General features: G+C 38.5%; 1 protein-coding gene across 2 annotated transcripts; it reads right to left on the bottom strand.

Annotated features, from left to right (window-relative positions):
- Positions 1-6,242: 6,242 nt before the first annotated feature.
- Positions 6,243-19,394, bottom strand: LOC149840634 (nuclear transport factor 2-like). 2 transcript variants are annotated; one of them, XM_090004508.1, is made up of 10 exons: positions 19,265-19,394; positions 18,909-18,964; positions 18,640-18,777; positions 17,897-18,200; positions 17,586-17,818; positions 17,297-17,474; positions 17,126-17,204; positions 15,458-15,523; positions 7,974-8,040; positions 6,243-7,260 (listed from the first exon to the last, which is right to left on the bottom strand). In XM_090004508.1, the coding sequence occupies exons 2-9, from the start codon at positions 18,954-18,956 to the stop codon at positions 8,028-8,030; spliced, it is 1,059 nt and encodes a 352-aa protein (XP_089860634.1). In that variant the 5' UTR covers positions 18,957-18,964; positions 19,265-19,394; the 3' UTR covers positions 6,243-7,260; positions 7,974-8,027. The 2 variants fall into 2 exon arrangements, with proteins under 2 accessions (XP_089860634.1, XP_089860635.1); XM_090004509.1 differs by lacking the exon at positions 17,126-17,204.
- Positions 19,395-22,847: the final 3,453 nt, after the last annotated feature.

Below are 22,847 nucleotides of genomic sequence, written 5' to 3'. Positions count from 1 at the left end.
TCCCTTTTCTCGAATTGAAGGCCTTTCTTTCTCTATCTCCTGAACGATGGCTGTGAAAGGCATTCCCTCTCTATCCCTGAATGCCTCCTCTTGCGAAACGAAATTATGGGTGGCACTTGTGTCCACCATAGCCTTAGTGCCTCTCCCATTGACTACAACATCCAGGTACATCAACTCCTTGCTAACGCTGGAGTTGCCAGCAGTCGATCCCTTTAAGGCGTTGAGCATATGCAAGGCCCCCATTTTGGGCTCTTCTTCCTTTTTTTCCTCCTCCATGCGAGCGGCGTTGATGGTCCTATTCACATTATTGGGATTATTGGGGCACTCACGTGTGAGGTGGTTTCCCTTATAGAAGAAGCATCCGTAATTGTGCTGGAAAGGTCTATGCCTATCAAATGGCCTACCGCGATTATCATGCCGGTTGTTTTGCCGATGGTCTGGTCGCGGGTCGTGTCGATTGTCCCCTTTCTTTTCATCCTTGTGATCCTTCTCTTAACGGTAGAACAAAAATAACAAAGGAGCTCTCCTAAGCAAGCTGCGGAGTCGTAGACCATTGCTTTAAAGACGGGATGTGATCTTTCCTTCTGATCCTAAGCTGTGAACTCATCGTCAAATGGCTTCCGAGGTGGGCTTTCCCTTTTCTATGGTAGCATGGTCTTCTCCTAGGGTTTCTCTTGGTGGAGGAAGGGCTACTAGAAGCCTAGAAGGAAAATCAGTCTGGGCTGCGGAACAAAGTGACTTACGAGATGAAATTAAGCGAGGGTTTTGACCTCGTACCAAGGACAAGTAATGGCAATGAAACTCGGGCCTGCTATTGCTTTTCAACTTCCTATGAAAGTTAACCGGGCGTAGCGAACAGATCTTTCTCTTCCTAGTGCGGAGGAAGAAGAAGTAGCAATATGCCGCAAATCGTCTGTTAACATATGATTTCTCTTTCTCGATAGCCAGCTTTTCATAGCGTAATTTCGTACCTTTACTATGGAATGTCATTTTATTCCCTAGAAGACAGAAGCAATCGGTTTATGACCTCTAGCTCATCTCAGATGCGGCCGGTGGATGCAGAATTACCGGTCTTTTTTAGGGGGCGAAGGCGTTCATAAGAGAAGCAAGATCATAGCTTATAAAGTCTTGCTTACTATCTCCTCTATCTAAGTAAGAGGGGGTTGAAGCTTATAGATAGTAGCCTAAGCGCTAAGAAGCTCCAATCATGCTACTTCAGCGTTATGCTTAAGACATGCAAGTCGGACTATGTTTTCGATCAATTTGGTTCACCTAGCCTTTAGCCGTCCCAATCTAATCATACGAAAACTAAGAGTGGGTTTCTGGCTCAGAACAGAACCTGGTTCACCTCCCTAATTACATATGTTAGTGTCTTGTTTCCTGCTCTTCTAGTAAAGAAAGGTGATCCTCCGCACAGCCCAATAGAGCCTAGCCCGAGAGACGAGTTCTCCAGTGTGGACCGAAATGGTCTCTCGAAGCCGGTCACCGGATGGTCTAAGATCCTTCTCTAACTTGAAGAGCAGCAAAGCAGACTTCCCACAGTGTTTTCTCTAAGCGGCTAGGAGAGCTATTGGGAGGTTCTTCCTATATTATATGAAGACAAGCTTTTATGCAGTTCAGAACAATTCATGCTACCAGCCCATGTTTATGCTGTAGCAGTTTTTGGGTGCGGGCTTCAAAGGCCCCTCATAGTTTGAGCACTACCATTGGAGTAGAGGAAAAAGAAGACCCCGATAAGGTTCAACTATCAGAAACCTCACTTAAGAAGGACACAGGGTGCACAATCATTTGTGATAGATGGACAAACAAAAGTTTTTGACTTCATTCATTTTTTGGGTTACTTGTCCTCGAGGTACGATGTTTGTGAAGGCGGTAGATGCTACATTAGAAGTGAAGGATGCAATTCAATTCTTCTGACTGGCGCAGATAATTGTCTTCTTTTGTGATGGAGGTAGGACAGGCATAGTGCAGGTTCTCACTGATAACGTTGTTAATTTTTTTTTATGTTGCTGCAGGAAAGAAATAATAGCACCTGTCACCGTGTGCTACTCATTTTGTATAGATTGACTGTTAGAGGAGGGCAATACAAAAGACATTGAATTTCATGGTCTTGTGCATGGTCTGTTCCTTTAAGTACAACGAGGGAAATGAGATTTGACGCCCTGCCCCCACTAGATTTGCTTCTTAGTTTTTGGTCGTGTCTATTTGCTTCTTAGTTTTTGGCCGTGTCTATGTGAACATGGGGCAGCATTGCGCATGTTTTTTTTCATCAGTGGAGTGTATGAGTTCAGCTTTTGAGAGAAAAGCAGATGAGGCCAGCATGCGGGCCCCCACACACACGAGTAGGGGGGATGGGTGATGGATGGATGGAGTGTAGGGAGCTTGTTAGTCTCACTGATGCTCAGTAACTGGCCGCCATGGGAGACTTTGATTTTGAGGCAATGGCCAAACCAATCCTAAGGAACGCATCCGAGATTTGTGTGGCCGAAGCTAACATAACATTTAGTTATGTTAGGCCAGAAAATATCGGAAATCATTGATAGGAGGTGGACCGGCATGCTCCATAGACCTAATAAAAAACCCTCAACAATACATTTGTTGTATTGAGTGTATCAGACAAATTAATTGATTTCAAAAACATGGTTTGTTGGGGCAATAGAAAAAACATTTATCAAGGTCCTTAACTCTCTTTTTATCCACCCATCTGCCATGATATTGCACCAGTTTCTCTCCAATGACTTCCTCATCTCATCATAATATGCCTTCACTTCTTTCACAATAACATCTAAAACTTCTTCTTTCAAAGTATGATATGAAGGCATGATATTAAGACATTTTATATCCATGCCCAATACTGGTCATGGCATTTGCCATGGCCTGAAAATTAAAGAAATTTGTCGTATTGAAAGGAATGCAGGCATTATAGAACCATCTTCCAACCGTGACATTCTCCTGCTCGACTAAATGTTAAGAGTCAAATTTTTAAATCTTCCAAACGGTTTGTGCAAAAGTATATCTGCATAAAATTGTATGGAAACAAGCAAAACAATGAATTAGATAGCATAAGAAACATGTATGGGAAGTTATTGAGAGTCAGGTTGGGGTTTCACCTGAAGGATGGGGAAAGCTTCTGCCAAATGTGTGGCTTTCTAAGCTGAACAGGGAGAGTTACCAAGTAGAACAAATCTGCCCAATCAAGCTTTTGATCATTTGACACAACAAATGCTTGTCCATATCCCTCAATCTCACCATGGAGTTGTGAAAGGTTTTTCGTTTCTTCAAATGGGCTGTCAAAGAATCCCCATATTTCTCCCTTCATTTTTTTCAATTATTTTTAAGCTTACCTCATGGTTTATTAACTGCAAAAGAAAGTGAAATTTTGCATGCCACATAATCTAGCAAATGAAATAAATTTTAGTGGAACTTGTACCAAAATTAAAGGAATCTATATTTTTCAAATTTGTAGGGAAAATTGCATTTTTGTGTGAATCATTTGTATCATACTTATTCCAATATCTTTTCTAATGAACGATACTCCATTAGGAATCTGAATAGATCTTCCTTGAATAATCATTCCTGTTGGAGAAAAACGTAAAGGGAGAGTGTCACTTACCCGATGTGGGTTATCGGCATTTTTCTCTGCCAATCGACGCTCTCAACGGGCCCAGGCCATCAGGTCAAAAGGTGAGGAGGACCATAAAACCCAAAGACTCAGAACAAAACCCAATAACCACGTATCCAGTCATCAAGCATCCTCTTTATAAGTGGGAGATGAGTGGGGTAATACGCATGGCTTTCATGCATATTGAGTGAACCTTTCACATTCTCATACGTATACATAAAAATATTATATATAATATATATTTTAAGTATTATACCATGAGGTAAGCTTAAAAATAATTGAAAAAAATGAAGGGAGAAATATGGGGATTCTTTGGCAGCCCATTTGAAGAAAAGAAAAACCTTTCACAACTCCATGGTGAGATTGAGGGATATGGACAAGCATTTGTTGTGTCAAATGATCAAAGGCTTGATTGGGCAGATTTGTTCTACTTGGTAACTCTCCCTGTTCAGCTTAGAAAGCCACACATTTGGCAGAAGCTTTCCCCATCTTTCAGGTGAAACCCCAACCTGACTCTCAATAACTTCCCATACATGTTTCTTATGCTCGCTAATTCATTGTTTTGCTTGTTTCCATACTATTTTATGTAGATATACTTTTGCACAAACCGGTTGGAAGATTTAAAAATTTGACTCTTAACATTTAGTCGAGCAGGAGAATGTCACGGTTGGAAGATGGTTCTATAATGCCTGCATTCCTTTCAATACGACAAATTTCTTTAATTTTCAGGCCATGGCAAATGCCATAATCAGTATTGGGCATGGATATAAAATGTCTTAATATCATGCCTTCATATCATACTTTGAAAGAAGAAGTTTTAAATGTTATTGTGAAAGAAGTGAAGGCATATTATGATGAGATAAGGTAGTCATTGGAGAGAAACTGGTGCAATATCATGGCAGATGGGTGGATAAAAAGAGAGTTAAGGACCTTGATAATTTTTTTTTCTATTGCCCCAACAAACCATGTTTTTGAAATCAATTGATTTGTCTGATACACCTATACATGCTGAATGCAGTAAGAGATGAACCAGCTACAACCAAGCTTCACTTAACTAAGCACAATTCATTTAGGCTGAACCGCATCTCGAGTAGGTGGTGAGCTTAGCCTAGTTCGAGGTAAACTCATCACAAAAAATAAAATCATTTTCCCCCATCCTTCAGGGAGCATGCTTCAACCAAATGCTCTACACCATTATGATATATATATATATATATATATATATATATATATATATATATATATATATATATATATATATATATATATATATGCTACAGTTGACTGTACCATGCTTTCTAGTAGGAACAGCCTGTTCTTTTCATATTCTCTTAGCTTTTTTATGGATTAAGCCCTACATATATTATTCACATGGCTTCTTTAGTTAATATATGTTTTAAATTGTTTTCTTACATTGTATAATCTGATTTTTGTAGCAATTTTTTAAAGGCTTCCAAATTCAATGGTATACACTGCATTGAAGTTTCTTGATTGACAAAATCATGTGCTTACATCAAGCAGCACTGGATGCAAAGTGCATGTCTTAATAACTGAACCATGCTGAATGCATTAAATCCATCTGCCAAGTCAGATTGATCAAATAAAGTGCTTTTTTTTATTTATAACCCAAAGAAACCATGTCCAACATGAAAATCTGGTCCCACTGGCTCAGCCTGCCATCCCTGTAGTTGTGCCATCAGCGTAAAACTTCGATGCTAGCACTCCTGCCCTCAGGGCCTATGCTGGGAGTCAGCTTACACAGAAGAGATGTCCATGGGAATCAAACCTTGACCACCCGTCTAGCAGCCAAAGCCGTACCCTACTATGCCAAATTGCCAACCCCCCTTAGGCGATCAAATAAAGCTTGAAACTATAAGTTTCAGCTATACTGACTGATATTCTCCTTGTATGCATATACAAAAACAAGCCTTTAAGATTAAAAAAGTCTCATGTTCATGCTCAGTTCGTCAAGATACACATCCTAGCCATACCCGGTCCTTTTGAATCCCTCCAAGTCACTTGCATCAATTCCTCTCACATGCAACCCTCCCTGGTTTATCGCCAAGATACATCTTTCCAGCTTTATACTGTTGTCTAAAAACACCTGGACAAAGGAAAGTACAACAACGACCGCATGCTCCACGCTATATATCAATCAGCAAGACATGCTTAAAATCTTGCTCAAGCCACTGTATTTACCGGGCTGGAGAGAATGTACATACCTTAGTTTAAGGCTCTGTTTGGAAACTAGTAGCTGGGATGAGAGTTGGTCAAACTACCTTAGTGGTGGATGTTTGGAAACTAGTAGCTGGGAAGGGAGTTTATGCATTTGAGATGGAAGTTAGGTCATCTTCCCTTTGTATTTGTACTAATGAATGGATTTGGCAGGGATCCAGAGAGCGGCCAAGTGCCATGGCTATTTGACACAAGCAAAATCGCAGGACAGCATTTCATGTGGGGCCGGAACCATGTAGCTGTAGGCCCCATGCAATGCTGTCATGTGATTGGCTAGTGTCACATCCACTCGCTGGCACTCATTTCAAATGGGTAAACTGACTCGGACTACCAGTTTCCAAACTAATAGCTGAAAAAATTAAAAAGAGAGTTAAGAATGGAAAAATGGCAAGGACAACAGATCTTCAAAATTATAACAATGCCTTTACATTGTCAACACATTAGAACGATGCAACCTCTTTCCTAGCTACACAAAATGGAAAGTGTGTGTGTGTGTGTGTGTGTGTGTGTGTGTGGGGGGGGGGGGGGGGGGGGCAGGAGAAAAAAGAAGAAATTTAAAAAAAATGACATTCTACTTATCTAACCTAACTAACCAACACCTTTACTCCATAAGGCCAGACGAAAAGAGTAAGCTTCACCATCATATGCTAGAGTACAATTCAGCAAGAGCCATTCAGATAGCCTTGAAATTCAACCACCAGACAGGCTAAGCTTCAACTCCACCAGCCAAAGAATCCTTGCAATGTCCTAACTGGATACCAAGAATCACTCACACCAATAATCTAGCTACACAAAATGGTGTGGGGGGCAGCGGCAGGAGAAAAAAGAAGAAATTTTAAAAAAAATGACATTCGACTTATCTACCCTAACTAACCAACACCTTTACTCCATAAGGCCAGACAAAAAGAGTAAGCTTCACCATCATATGCTAGAGTACAATTCAGCAAGAACCATTCAGATAGCCTTGAAATTCAACCACCAGACAGGCTAAGCTTCAACTCCACCAGCCAAAGAATCCTTGCAATGTCCTAACTGGACCCCAAGAATCACTCACACCAATAATCTAGAAATGACTGCAGACCCCAATCAGCTGTGATACTTCAATTGTACTGCTCAAGCAGGCGCCAGCACCCAGGGTTCAACAGCTTTCACCAATAAATTCATTCTTGATCAACCAGCATGGTTCATTCGGCCGCCTCCATTTACCACAGGATCAACCCTCTGGTATCCTCCCTCCCCACCACGGTTCAACAAGCCTTCACGACTGCTCCTGCCTGCAAACTCTGCCCGGGTGTTGAAATCTCCCCTGACATAGACTCTCCCACCACCATAGTTGCCACGCCCTTCTCTTGACCCATCATTGCCGTATCCATCCATCCCACTTGGGAAGCGGCCCCTGGCGACTGCACCATGACCATAAGCATTGTCAATTTTGTGGCTCTAAGGAAATAATGTACACGGAACTTTAAAATTCACCCAAACGCTCTATGCTACCTGCGGATGGTAGCACTGGTTGGGTATTGAAACCACAATCCCAGATCTATGCCACTCAGGCTAGGCTGCACATGTATCAACAGGTAGGCCCCGCCAGCAGTGATCTGGATTGTTTAGGTGGTGCAATATACCATTTGCTGGTGTATGATATTGTTCTCAGAAGCAAGAGTCCAGTCATTCACTGAAAAACAAATGGCATTCAATTCAACACATCAAGGCTACCAGAGTGGCACCCGTGTTAAAGTGCAGCCACTCAACATGTGGCTCTCCATCATGAAAGCAGACTCCCAGAAAACAAGAATGCCGCTACGATGAATAAGATAAAGCCCATGAAAAATATAGCACCTCGTTCATCCCACAAAGTGAAATGTTTAATGACCAGCAAAATTGCTCCTACAAAGACTACCACGCATAGTGACCAATATTCTTTCCCTCATGCATGCAGGATATGAGAAAATGATGGAAATGTTCATGCCAAAATAGAGTATATCGGAGCACCATTTGTCTAGAATGAACTAAGTTTAAGAAAGTGGCAGCTCTTACACGAGGATCACTAAACGCAAAAATAAAGCACAAATTAGATAACAATGAGAAACACAAAGCCTCTCTATAATTCACTTGCCTCGAGAACCAGATGTTCGCTTCTCTTCAACATAAGCCTGATGACCACCAATAGTTATAGGTGAAGCCTGCAACAGGATGAAGGTTAATGTTCAAATCAGACAACCGGAATTTAACAAGACATTTTCATCCTCACTCCTGTAGAAAACAAAAAAAAATCTTCATTCAACATGATAAGCCATCGTGAACCAAATAAATATTAATAATTCTGCAACTATGACATAAAATTTGATTAACTACAGCAATTTCTTGTTATATTTTGGTTCTCTGAGGTTCACAAACACCAATTTACACATGCATCAGCAGCACATGATTACCTCCAAATAATGTTTGATACATCACTGGAACAGAGATTTTCTCAATGTCTACTAGATATTAGTTTGATCGAAAACAGGTCAGTGCTAAACCGCATGCTAAATGGGGTTTTCAGCTTCTCCGGTGCTTTTTACGCAGTTCCGGCCCCATAAATGTGTTGGGCATGGTTGATTTACTAAGAATCCACACTTGGACCATGTGTTTTCGATGAAAAAAATGATGTTTGGAGCCTCAAAATTTACAAAGATTTTGGACCGTTGATTTTTCGAACTTTATAAAAACTCACCCATGTGTTGGAATCAAACTCTTCAAGAGCTGATCCCTATAAAATCAAGTGCATAGATCACATCTATACACTCAGAATTTAAAAATAAAATGAAAAAAGCCCAAAAAACATATTTAGCATGCGATTTAGTACCAAATGGGTTTAGCACCGACCCATTACTCTTAGTTTGATATTTATTGGTGCACTTCAATTGATCATCGCATATTTCTCGTAACATCCAGACTTTTTCAGATCTTATAAATGATGAATTTCAGTTATATATGTGCATTTTTTAGTTATAAATGTTTTATAATCGATAAATATTCATTTCTCACGGATTTGGGTCTCAAACCGGTCAGTTTGGATCGGCCGCGTATGGAATCAGGGGCATAATCATCGTTTTTTAAAAATATGATGGGCTTTTTGGGCAAGGGACATGCCTGACATTACTGATAAAGAATTAGGGTATTAATGTCCTAGGGATAAAGAAGAAAATTCTGAAAAAGAGATTGGCTTTTAAGGGTTATGGCATGATGGTTATTATGTAGCCAAAGAGGGGCATTTAGGTAAGCATAAGGACCCATTTGAAATAAATTTATTCTTAAGGGCAAAGTTGCCCTTTTTGAAGGACAGCTAAGGTTGGGGTGAAGCCAAGTGGCTCCACCCTCTCTCTCTTTATTGGCCACGTTAACCCATCTTAAAATGGGTATAAATAATGGGTTAATCTTAAGTTAATCCTTTATACGTATAACCTTTCTTCTCTCTACCTTTCTTCACTTTACCATTCTCTTCTTCACTACCAAACAGTAAGCACAATTGTCTTTTCTCCCTCTCAATAACCTCCATCTTCTTTTCTCAAACCTTGTTGAGATTGTGGCAAAAGGAGAGGCTGAACCAGTTGAATCCACTTCTTGGAGAAGTTTTGGTACCTTGAGGGTTTCGTACAAAGTAGGGACTGATATGGGATAGTTCTTGGAGTGTATTTTCAGGTGTTCTTGCACGATTCAGAAAGGTACAGTGCCCTACTCCCATGACCCTTAGGAAGTATGCAGCATGTAGACGATTTGTTCTTAAGCATGTTTTTAGAAATCATAATAAGAAAAGAGATGATTTGAAAAATTGAATGTCTCATGCTTAATCCATGATTTGACATTCAGTTTTTGTCATGTTGGGTATTTTGAGCATGTTGTCCTTTGAATCTAAGCTGATGATTTTTGGGAAAAAAGTATGTTTAAAGTTCTGAAATTTAGTAAGTTTTATGCATCATGCTCTATGACCAAGAATGCATATATTTAGCATGTATTTGATATTTACATGTATATTTTGAATATTTGGGTTGTTCTTTCTCACCCTAGAAGGTTGGGATGAGGTTTGTCATATTGAAACACTGATAGGTAGTGTTTCAATCAAAATCTTTGGTGTTTTGGAAGAGTTTATCCGCTTTGTGAAGCACAGGAGTCGAATCTCATGGAGTTGGGTTAACCCTTGCTTCCCAAAGGGTCAACTCATTGTTTGGAGAGTCGACTCATAGTTTGGGTTGAGCAGACTCTTCTTTTAGAAAAGTCAACTCAAAGATGCCAAGAGTCGACTCATTTTTAGTTTAGTCGACTCATAATTTTTGAAGAGTCGACTCAAGGGTGAATCGACTCCTGTCACCAGGAGAGTCAATTCATGAGTAACAAAATGCATACTTTTCATGTTTTAGGCTCGGGTTTGGGCCATTAAGCCTGGGATTCAAGAGAATCGCCTCGTGAACAGGCTGGGATACCTATGCTTGTAGTATTTTGGGGTTTATTGCATGAAATTATGGTTGGTGGTCTAAAAAGGGATCTGATTTATGTTTAAATGCATGAATATATGAGCATGCATGGTATGATGCATATGATTGTATATGTTTTTCATTTCGGTATTATTGGTGAAAGAAGTGTTGTTTTGACAGTAGTGCAAGTGTGGCACTATGTGTTTTGCACATGCATGACTTTGCTCGTGTTCGTATTTGCAAGTGTTACAATACGAATTATGGTACCTATGTGAATACGGGATTCTAGTTTTTGAAATTGCAAGAATATGCAATACGTGACTGCATGTATGACATATTAATGATGTCAGGTAGAGTGTGGTTGGTTTGGGCATTAACCTAAAATACCGAAAGGGTACAGTATTATGCATAATGAATTAATTAAGAACAAACTAAACTAAAAGATTGGTTTGTGCTCACCAAAATGTGTGGCTTGAGCACGCTTGTCAAAGATGAACAAGCACGCTAGTTGGTCAATCGTGGACCGTCCCCGGCCACAAGGATTAGGGGACCGGGACTCTGATACTCGAGGCAGAGGTGGAACTATTACAGTAATTTCAGTAGTCCACTACGTTGACTTCAGAAAAGGATAAGGTTCCCGTATTATGGGTTCCGGAGAGAGAGATGCCTTGACGAAGGGTCCTGAACTCTGGTTTAAGCATCTTGGTATTTTTCAAAGGTTAAAAGACATAAAAAAAAATTGTTGAATGAACACCCTTGAATAGGCCAAAGATGCCCACAGTGGCCAGGGGAGTGGTGCTCCTTGGATATAAAGCAGGATCGTAACAAAAAAGTGTGTGTTAAGTGTTACGACAATGAAGCCGTACATGATACTTCAAATACACGGTTTTGATGATGAACAAGTGAATCAACTACATTTCAGCTACGTCACATAGGTGCGGGTGCGGGTGCGGGCGCGGGTGCGGGTGCGGGGATTCGGCACTTCCAAAAAACCCAGGTGCGGGGGTGCGGGGGTGCGGCAGGGGCAAAAATGTAATATATATATATATAAATAAAGGGGTCGGCGGGTTTTTTCAAATTTCACAACTGTCAGCAGCTGCTGTCAGCATATTTTTTTTTTTTAAAAAAAATCGCAGCCCATTTGGGCAAATTTTTTTAAAAAAAATCCAAAAAATAAAATGGAACTAAATGATCCTGGGTGCGGTCAACGCACCCAGGATCGGGTTGACCGCACCCGGTGCCGCTACCGCGTCGAGTCGCGTCGACGTGGGTGCGGCACCCTGCTAACCGAATCCCTGTGACATAGCATTTCAGCTAAGGCAATGAAGAAAGAAGACAAGAATTGAAGAATTCGATGAAGAAACTTTGAAGGCTAGTGTGCAAATATAAAATTCATTAAAAGTATTAGATTCTTGTAAGAGCCTTACTTAGAGTGCATATTTCGGTTGCATTTCACCTAAAAAGTCTTTAGAAAAACTTTTCTAAAAGAACCCTTCATGAAAATCTTTTTAGAAAACTCTTTATTTAATTTTTCATGTTTATTAGTTGACCAATACACTCATCAGCCGACTAATCCTTTCACGCCAAATTTTTTAAGCAAAATGTCATTTTTGCCAAATTAGTCGACCGAAGGTTTTATCAGTCGACCGGACAGAATGTCTGTTTTCTGAAAATTTTTAGCAGCAGTCGACTAATGATTTTATCAGTCGACCGGACAAAACATGTATTTTCAGAAAAAATTAGCAGCAGTCGACTTAGAGATTTTTCAGTCTACTGATGATATTATCAGTCGACTAAGTTTCAAAACTTCATATTTTCAAACGGCTTGGTAAACACATTAGTCGACCGACGATAATTGTCAGTCTACTAATAGTTAATTATCAGTCAACTAACTACTGTTCCAGTAGACTAATTTTATCGTTTTTCCTGAAACTTTTAAAAGGCGTGTCTTTTCATTTTTCAAACGTTTTGATCGTTCAAAATAGATTGTTTTGACACCCTTTCATACCCTCAACGTATGGAATCTTTCAACTATAAATATGAGTGCATTCCACACTCAAAAGCAAGGCAATCCAATCGAATTACATTGAATTACTCTTTACTTTTCACTCATATTCATTTTCTCACTCACTTTATATTTTTCACTTCAATTTTTCACTCAAATTCCTTTGAGAGACAGTGAATTCGTGAGTTGAGTATTTCAACAACCTCAAAAGTCAATTGCATCCCATTTGCATTCATAAGAAGGGCCCGTAGGTTGTTCGTAACTTGTTACTTATTTCATTTTTTTGTAAAAGGAAATGACTCCTTGGTTTAAAGGAGTTGTTTGCTTTTAATAGGTTTATTACTGAAAGTGAGACTGGATTTGGTCTGTATGATCTTATAGTTACACAAGGTTGATAGTGGAAATCTCAAGCGGGTTTTGCTTGGGACTGGATGTAGGTTGAGAAAGACCGAACCAGGATAAATTATTGTGTTCTTTGTGTGATTGCTTTGTGAATCTCAAAATCCGTCAAAATTCCAAAGACGCTATTTAAAAGCATTATTCACCCCCCCCCCTCTAGTGCTCGTTGCCTCGATCCTATAGCACTTTCATTAAGTATCACATATAAAACAACATAAATTAAATAAAATATTCATGCATTTAGGTCGACATGGGATGAATTTGTGTGCTTGGTACGTGAGGTATACGAGGGTCGACCCTTATGTTTGAGTAGTCGACTCCTTTTTAATGTCGTTATGATTTTATGTTCTAAGAGTCGACCCTTGTGGGAGAGTCGACTTCTCTTGTAAAATTGGTGTTCTGTGTTCTAAGGGTTGACCCCTATGTGTGAAGAGTCTACTCTACTCCTTTTTGGGGTGAGTCAACTTTTTGAGTTGTTATCTTGTGTTGAGTAAACCTGAAGGTCAACTGGTGATTATGTGAGTAGTGGGACTCTACGACGACAAGTTATTTTTCATTGTCGTCATTAAAAATTTCAAGGACTAAGGTGAAGGCGGAATGGAGCGCAATGAACCTTGATGGATGGACTTTTGGACTTCCTTCTGGTGCACCTTTTGAGATTTTGGGTTTTGCTGTAAGTATGAAATGTGTAATGAAAACTTGACATTTTGTTGTAAATGAATATGGATATTTATATCAAAGTATTGAAACCCATTTCCTTTCTTGATCTTGGGATGATTATTTAAATGGTATTTCATCAAGGTTTTTCTTAAATCTAATTAAAAAAAAAACTACTCTCTGGGTTCGGGTGTCACATTTCAACTCCCATAGCATATGAGAGGCCAAGAGTTTTGGATCAAAGATCCATTTGTCTGTCAGTGAAAAAGTCAGATGTGAATTGCTCAGTAGTGATTCGCCACTATCAAGCAGTGAAGAGTTGAGTAGACAATAAGAACAGTGTAGACGATGAAGAGTCTTTCTTTTTTCTTAGGGACCAAAAAAGGCATGGAATGTCAAAGGCTAGCACAAATTTTGGGGCTTAGGCATAGTTGCTCACGCAACTGATAGAGTGGTTTGGTGTCGAAGGAAATCCAAAAGGCACTCTTGCGCTTTTGGTTTGATTGCTCATGAATTAAGACAATTAAATGTCACTAAGATAGCATCATTAGCTCCAGAGGTAATATAAATAATGAATTCTAGTAGACAAGACAATGACATGGTAGGGTCTTGAGATTTATAGGTATACTTGGATTCTTCATCACTGCCCACACATGCACACAAGTACTGTAAGAGATCAGCAAAAAAACTTGTTCAGGAAGACTAAAGCTCTTAGTTGTCAAAGGCGGCGCCTAGGCGACCTAGGCGCAACCCCATCGCCTGGGCGATGGAGCCCTATATTACACCTAGATCGCTTAGGCGCCACCTAGGCTGCGTCTGTCTAGGCTTGGTTGTGGTTAACACAAGCCCGACTGTTTTTGTTCATTTTCTGGACTGAGTCAACATTGATCAAATCATTATTGTCCATTTTGTATTATATTTATAAAACTATCAGGCACATGTGTGTGTGTGTACAGCCACACCCCTACCCATCTTTCCAGACATTCCCTTGCCGTACTCTTCACACCATGCCATACCTCATAGCCACACCTGTAACTATGTGACATGGCTTTTGTGCACTATCTAATATTCATAACCGCGAAAAATACTTTCATATCCCAAATAGCATCATGTTCACTACCTAAACTTCATAATTGTGACAAATACTTTTTCGGAAGCAGCTATATAGAAAAACGTAGATAAACCAGTTACCAGATCTCACAAGTTTTGAATTTACCACGTTTTTAAACCTTTTTCAGAAAACAATGAAAGCTCTAAAACAAAAAGGAATGACATCTTTAACATCTTATAATGGCAAGGTACCAAGTCATGGATCAATAAATTGAGGAAATAGTATAGGATTTACGGCACTGACTTGAGTTTAACCAAGCTAAAGAAATCAGAACTCAGAGAATACTAACTTGGCCAAACAATACCAGATTGAAAATCACATTTAAAAAAAACTCCCAGTTAATTTGGTCCCTTTTGTTTTCCTCTACTGTATAATGTGCAGCCAGAAACAGCTGCAAGCAGCCAAAGATTCTACAAAATCCCCAACTGCAATCTATAATTAATGCGAAATATAAATATATAGAACATTTAGTATGCATACATATAGAAACCATAAAAGACAAATGAAAAAGAAATGAGAAAAAAGCCACCTACATAGAAAATCATCACTAAACTGTATTTCTTACACATTAAATACAAGCAACATCAGAAAACAAATATTTTAATTTTAAATATATAACCAGAACAAAGAGTTGAGGGAATCCAAAATACAGAGTAGGTTTATGCTGCCGAGTTAGGGATATTTTGAAATGCAGTAGATGTGTACAAAATGGTGCCATGGAATCACTGTAGGCTTCCAAGTATATTACTCAAAAGAATAGACTCAATACACCTATAGACAATTGAAATTGAAGCAACACTGTCCCTATTGTTACAAATGTATGGTTATGAAGAGATAAGGAAATAGATTGAATGCGTTGGTGTGCCAACAGTCAAAGGAACAGGAAGGAATTAACATAACATATTTAGTAGCAAATCAAATTCCATTTCATATAACTTCAATGGCACAATTATAAACTTTTCCAGAACATTTACCTCAATTGCACTTTGCACAGAACTGGGAGACTCAAACTCCACAAAACCAAAACAGAATCCTTGTTGCTGCACCAAGATCATGAAAATAATAATAAGATTAGAAAAAGAAGAATTGTTTTGATACAAATGTAATTAAGAAGCATGTCCTTGATAGGGCCACTGTAATGCCCCGAAAATTTAACCCAAAATTTGAAGATTTTTTTTATAACAGCGGAAACAAGAAAATTAACATTAGAGTTTTAAATGATATGAACAGTTAAAAATTACAATAAACCCAAGCGATCCCTGGAACAGTAAATCCAAAAATCTCGATCTGATGCATCATCCCGCAACCGCTCATAAACCTTATTCTTTACCTAAAAAATAGTCAATTGATAGAAATTAGACTACAACTGTTTAAGTAGGAATTACTGTAATTTTTCTTGCAGGTATATCACGTGTCAAGTATGTGATGTGGGTGCCGTGTGTGATTTTCAGCCTTTACAGAAGCACGTAAAGAAGTCTATGCAACAACAATAACAGACATATATCTAAGCAGGTAAGTAGATTATACAACATTTATAATTAAGCAAGTAAAGCATTTTATGCAACACAACAATTTAGCAAGTAAGGTATTAAGCAATTAAAGCATATTCTGCAACAACAATAACAGTAACATGCATAACATTCATGCAACATCCACAATATGAATTCAATTATCTCATATCTACACATTTCAGGATTTCGTTTCATCACAAGCTCCGAATATAAAATATGTTGAAAGAGTATGAAAATGTCCCTCTAATATCTCTACTCACTTTGATACCTAACTGATCTAATTAGTGATTATTTTATCTTATCCCGCAAGTACGCGCGGGATAAGAAAAGATAAACATCAATTAGAACATTTTAGGCATCACAGTGAGTTGAGTTACTAAGAAGACATTTTTATATTCTTTCAGGATGTTATGAGCTTGTGATGAAATGAAATCCTGAAATGTGTAGATATGAGATAATCGAATTCATATTGTTGTTGTTACATGAATGTTATACATGACTGTTATTGTTGTTGCAGAATATGCTTTATTTGCTAAATGTTTTACTTGCTTAATTGTTGTCTTTGCATAAAATGTTTGACTTGCTTAATTATAACTGTTGCATAATCTGTTTGCCGGCTTAAATATATGTCTGTTTCTGCTGTTACATAGTCTTCTTTGTGCGCTTCTTAATAGGTTGAAATTTACACACGACAACCACATCACATACTAGATTCATGATATACCTGCATTAAGAGTTACAATTTTCCTACTTAGACGTGGTAGTCTAATTCCTACAATTTTTATCATTTTCAGGCAAAAAATAGACCTGAGCGACGCGGGATGAGGCGTTGACCAAGACTTGATCTACTTGTTCCCTGGCGGTCCTACTTTCTTTCAGATTGGAATCTTTGTTTTGAGACTCATAATGTGAAAACTCTGATGTTTGATTCTATTATTATTGAAATAAAAATAAATGATGTGGTTTGTTTTTACATTCCTGTATCGTTCTGAAATGCTTAACCCTGAAATTATTAGTTGTTTCCGCTATATTAAAAAAAAATCCTCAAAAATCTGGGTTAAAATTTCGAGGCGTTACAGCCACACCTCGTTACACCTCACTTGAATACCACCACTCTTAATGGGACCAAACCTCTTAAACTCCTCCTCGAGTTGGGAAGGAGTAGTATTCATGGGAAGACCTTTTATATAGATCGAATGCCCATCAGCAGCTGTCATATCACAGAGCAGTCAGGTGTGATACATAACATAAAAGCCAAAACTCCAATCTACAAAATTCATAACATAATATTAGATGAAAGACCTTCAGCCTCTTGGGGACTGCTGCTTTCAGCAGCATTCGAAGTGGGTGCAGACACCTCAGGTACAGGAGCTGGTGCCGGGGGACGAGCCACTTGCCTTTCCGGAGTTGCAGCAGCTGGTCTCACAGGAGAAGGCACTGAAACTGATGAAGGTGCAGGACTCTCTTTCATTACCTTCACCTACAACATGACACATCATAAACAGATACACCATTCTCGCACCCTAACTCACCACTCGAGAAAGAGGATTTTAAAAGTCTAAAAGTTTGTCAAACAAACTAGAAAGCTTACAATCGAGGCATACGACTTCTTAGGAGTGTCTTCTAGAGCTGAAGAGGCGGAATCATTAGCAGCCTGTTGTTCAGTGTGAGTCTCATCAGCCACATCATCCACTATAACTTGTTCGTCCAGACCAGAACCTTCCTCGTTATCAGAATGATCATAGACTTCCTTTGCATCAAGATCTTCCTCAGACAGTTGAGTACCTTGCTCAGCCACGTGATTCTCCTGAACAGGGGCAGGCTCTGCACACAAAAGACGTATTGAACATCAAATGGAACATGCTGTATGACAGACAAAACAAAACACTTAGGATTCCACACCTTGCCCTGGTGCTGGAGGTGCCCCATGAGCGGCTTCACTTGCATCATTCACCACCCCGGCATTTCCTTCCACCCATCCGACCTCTTCCACATATCTGAAGACATCGTTCAAGACATAGTACCCTTTTTCTTGAGGCGCCAGAAAGAAGGACTGAGTGAAATTCTGCGTGACATTGACTTTTGAAATCAAGTGTCCGGTTACAAGAACAAGAACTCCACCATCGAGGGAGTCCTGAGCATCCACTGTCTTTATCTCCGCTCTGAACTCGCTGTAATCCATCGAGAGTATCTTATCATCGATTGCCTGCACTCATTTAAGATACCAAAAATCAGCACCACCCACACGCATCACAACGATGAGATGGTTACAATTTAAAACAACCCACAAGATTGCATGCAGAAATGGATTCAAAATCCAGTATTAACCTGATAATGCAAAAACGTCTGTGGCTTCTTAATAACAGATACTGCAACTCATACACTTTCATATTCCAAACCACGACAGAGAAAAAATCGCAAAATCACATAGAAGATCAATCCTAATAGTCTTGATGCAATGCTGCACTCGTAAGTTCACACACATTGGGGATGGTAGACTAAATTCGCCATCAGTAACACTTAATTATATCAAATAGATAAACAAATCGAAAACAACAAATATCCTCGGAGGCTTGCAAGTCAAATGAATAAATGAAGCTGTCTATATAACACAGATCTAACAACAATACACAGAAACCACATACTTTCAGCGTAGTGATCGAGCTCATCATTCCTTGGGCATCGGGGCGGCCGAGCTTGCTCGAGTCCTGGTAAAACCGGTAAACCAACTCCGGCGATTGGTGCATAATGTGGTAGTATTGGTGCACAAAGGCAATCCCCACCTGACAATCATCCCAACGCCCACCCATCACGAAACAGAAAGTAAGAAGACAGGGCAATGGAAAACCCGAAATGCATAATTGCACGGTAAGTCAAAAAAAAGAACCAAATAAAGTGAGTTCAAAATGCGCACCACTTGAGCAGTAGGGGAAGGTGCAGCAGCAGCTTGCTGAGAAGCCATTACAAACCCTAGAACAACAAAAACGAAGCGATCAAAGGAAAAAAAATAACAAAGGAATTGCTAAACTCTAGAAATCTCAACTCAGTAAAGCGCGAAAATCCCCGATCCGCTCGATCCCCCAACCGAATAAACCCTAGAAAGCCGGCGTCAGCAGCTCCAAGATCCAAAGGATGATAAGCCGATCCAGCGATCACGAAAAGAGGGACGCGGAATCGATGAAACGGGGAACCGAGAGGCAGACGATCAAGATCAAGAAACGGACAGAGGATCACAGAGAGAGAGAGAGAGAGAGAGAGAGAGAGAGATACCTGATCGGATCGAGCGAATACGAAACGAGTCAGCGACGAGACGGAGGAAGAAGAAAGCGGGGATCTAAGGGCGTGCTCTCAGAGCGGAGGAGGAACGGCGCCCTCCTCTCTTCTCGCCTCTGCAACAGCGAGGGGCCATGAGAGAGAGAGAGAGAGGCGAAGGCGAAGGGTAAAAGGGAAACGAGGGTTTGCATTTTATTGTTTTTTTCAACAGTGAGGAGGGAAAAGCCCAAATGCGAACATGCTAAACTTCATTTTCGATAGGAATGCAAACATGATAAATAGGTTTCTCAGCTTTTGTGGTGTTTTTTTCGCCATTCGGACCCCATAAATGTGTTCGGCACGGTCAAATTACTAGGAACTCATAGCCGATCATGTTTTTCGTTGGAAAAAAATTATATTTGGAGCTTCAAAAATTTATAAAGTTTTTTTATTGTTTTGATTTTTCCGACTTTATGAAAACCCACCCATGTATTGGAATCGAATGCTCTAAGATTTTTTCATATAACATCAAGTAGGTAGATCATACCTTTATGATAGGAATTAATATATATATATATATAAAAGACCAAAAAAACCTATTTAGCATATTTGGTAAATTGGGTTTTTAAATTTTTATTTATTTATTTTAAAATTCCGACCATACAAACGTGATCTACCTATTTGATTTTATAGGGATCAGCTTTTGGAGAGTTCCATTCTGACACATGGGTGGGTTTTTATAAGGTTGAAAAATCAATGGTCCAAAATCTTTGTAAATTTTATAGGCTCTAAATATATTTTTTAATAAAAAACACATTATCAGAGTGTCAATTCCTAGTAAATCAACTATACCAAACGCATCATAGGGTTGAAATCATGAAAAAAAAAATACACCAAAAAGGTTGAAAACCTTATTTTAGCATATATATATATATAAATTTAGAAACCTCCACTGATCCTCATGGATAAGGAACCCCATAATGAAAATATGAAATACTTTTATTTTTTTTAGTTTTTTTGCACATCTGACTCTTTTGATGTGATCTACATATTAAGTTTAGAAAGTAACTTTTTAGATCAGATTTTTCTGGTGTATATTAGATTTTACGAGGATTGAAAAATCAATGGCCTACAATGTACTATATTTTTTATTTTCAAAAAAATATTATTACATTGAAGAACTATGATCCAAAGGTCAATTCTTACTATTTTGACCATGTTGAATACATTTATGAGATCCTTACTTAGGAGGGTGGCATAAATCCGATCATGTATATGCGTTCAACACGGTTCATTTGCTAAGAATCTATTATTGGATCATGTATTTTTGAAGAAAAAAATGAATTTTAGTTGTTTGAACGTTTATGAAATTTTTGTCTTAAAAGATTCTGCTTATGCATCGTAGTCGGCAGATAGGAAAGTAATTTCCTATAAAACCAAGTACGTAGATTGCATCCAAATTATGAGATTTGAGAAAAAAAAAATCTACAAAAATCCTAATTCATTATTATTATATATAAATCCATATATAATATATATATAACCAGAGAGAGCTACTTACTTCAATCCGTGCCTACTGTTAGCCTATTAGGCTTTAGAAGAGTTTTTTTCATGTTTTTTTATCAAATTTGATGGTTTAAATGTGTTCTACATGCTTGTTATTAGATCATCCAATTCTGACACTTGGGTAGGTTTTTATAAGATTTGAAAACCCACCATTTACAATTTTCATAAATATTCAAAAGAAATCCATGTTTTTTCGTTAAGAAAAACACAATCCAACAGACATTTTCTAGCAAATCGACTGTGTCGAACATATCTACAGGTTCATATTTGTGAAAAACACCCTGAAAACCCTCACTCCTTGCTGTAATTTTAGTCATTATGTTTAACTAAACGAAGGTTACCACAATGATTTTACGAGCAAACATGTTTTAATGAAACCATGAACGGAAATAAGTCGTTAACTGAAATTCATTGAAAAGTTTGAGGTTCTCTGTAAATATCTGGCAAGTTGTGCTATTTAATTAATTCAAAAGAAAATAGCGGCTACATTTTAGATCACTATGCTCTATAGTCTAATTGCATCGACACAATAATTTTTTTTTTTACTTTTTTAACAAAGTATGTTTTCAGCATGGTTGCCTATAAAAAAAAAATTTGTTTTCAGCATGGTATTTTTGTCTTAATAATAAAATTTTGACACAACGTAGACCTTTGAATTTTGTGGTTTTTAGAAAACTTGCTTATACACAATGTGGCAATTTAAACCATGTTTTTGACTAAAACAAAGGGTTAATCTAACATCAAGTATTTGTCTTTAACAATAGTTAAATTCAAGCCTATAAAATGACTAAAATACTCTTAAAAGAATGACTTTTTTGAACTTGAATAGGGATGGTAGTGGAGAGGGAAGATGAGGCCCCGGAGAACATTATACAGGAATAGAGGCAAGGATAGAGGTTAAAATCAAAACCCGTGCCGGGATGGAGGCAAGGATGGACTTATGCTTTCTCCCAACCCCTTCTATCTTCGTCCTTGATCCCCACCTTGCCCAGCCCTGCCCCGTCCCTGATCCTTCTTTAGAAATGGCAATGGATTGAGGAAAAATAGGGTCTCGCCCCATTTGGATCGAGGATGAAAGACATGAAGCGGGGATGAAGGTTAAAATCAAAACCCATGCGAAGATTAAGGTGGGGATGGAGGATAGGATTTTGAGACGGGGTAGAGGTGGAGACCTTGTCCTCGCCCCAGTCCACTGCCATCCTTAAACTTGAAGGAAATTAAAAAGTCAAATACTTTTCCAAAATAGTATTAATAAATTTATCAAATTTACCTTTTTAACCTAAAAAAGTAACCATATATTTTTAAAATTTTCATTTTTTAAAAGCTATTTTTTCACTTTATATGATTGAATTTATTTAATGGTGAACACAACTAGTGTAATGTTATATATATATATATATAAACAAGTTGTTTCTACTAAAGAGCATGGTACACTTAAAGTTACCAATATTTTCTTGTTAATTTATTTTATGAATTTACCATTTTTTATTTAGTGCAAATAAAATAAAATTTTGACAATAAAACGTGAGTGGTGTGCTATTCTAGTCATGAGTCCCATTTTAATTGGTCCACGTATGCAAGATAACTTGAATGTATAATGGTGATGATATTATGAGCATGCCCTTTCTTTCTCTTGTGTAAAAGCAAGAAAGGACATTCATGGTAAGCTTTTCTTGATCAAACCCTCGGGAATCAAGATCTATGCCATAGGAAAGCATCATTTTGATTGTACATATATGGTACATGCATGCTTTAAAGCTAGTGTTGAAGTTTCATCCCATTGTATTTCTCCACCATCTCACCATCATTAATTATTATTGGCGTTCCACCATTAGCGTCTTGCATAGGGATGTCAACGGGTTGGGTTTGATTCGGATCCAGATGAAACCGAACCTAGACCTGATTTGAGATGATGATATCTATTGGGACTCATTACAAGAAAAAACCATATCCGGATCCTATAAGGATTACGTGAACTTGACCTGAACCATGCCCAATAAAATAATATTTTTTATTATTTTTACATTGAAGATTT

The sequence above is a fragment of the Nuphar pumila genome, chromosome 4, assembly GCF_984573655.1.
Source record: "Nuphar pumila chromosome 4, dmNupPumi1.hap1.1, whole genome shotgun sequence".
Lineage (NCBI taxonomy): Eukaryota > Viridiplantae > Streptophyta > Magnoliopsida > Nymphaeales > Nymphaeaceae > Nuphar > Nuphar pumila.
The sequence above is the reverse complement of the archived record's forward strand: the minus strand, read 5'-3'. Positions and strand labels throughout refer to the sequence as shown.

What these genes read in the sequence shown, in the direction of transcription:
- LOC149840634 (XM_090004508.1), bottom strand. Translation starts at nt 18,956, where the DNA reads ATGGCTTCTCAGCAAGCTGCTGCTGCACCTTCCCCTACTGCTCAAGTG. An exon ending in ACCTCCAGCACCAGGGCAAG is followed by an intron (nt 17,819 to 17,896) that starts GTGTGGAATCCT and finishes TTTTGTGTGCAG; the next exon opens with AGCCTGCCCCTGTTCAGGAG. An exon ending in AGAAGTCGTATGCCTCGATT is followed by an intron (nt 17,475 to 17,585) that starts GTAAGCTTTCTA and finishes GTCATGTTGTAG; the next exon opens with GTGAAGGTAATGAAAGAGAG.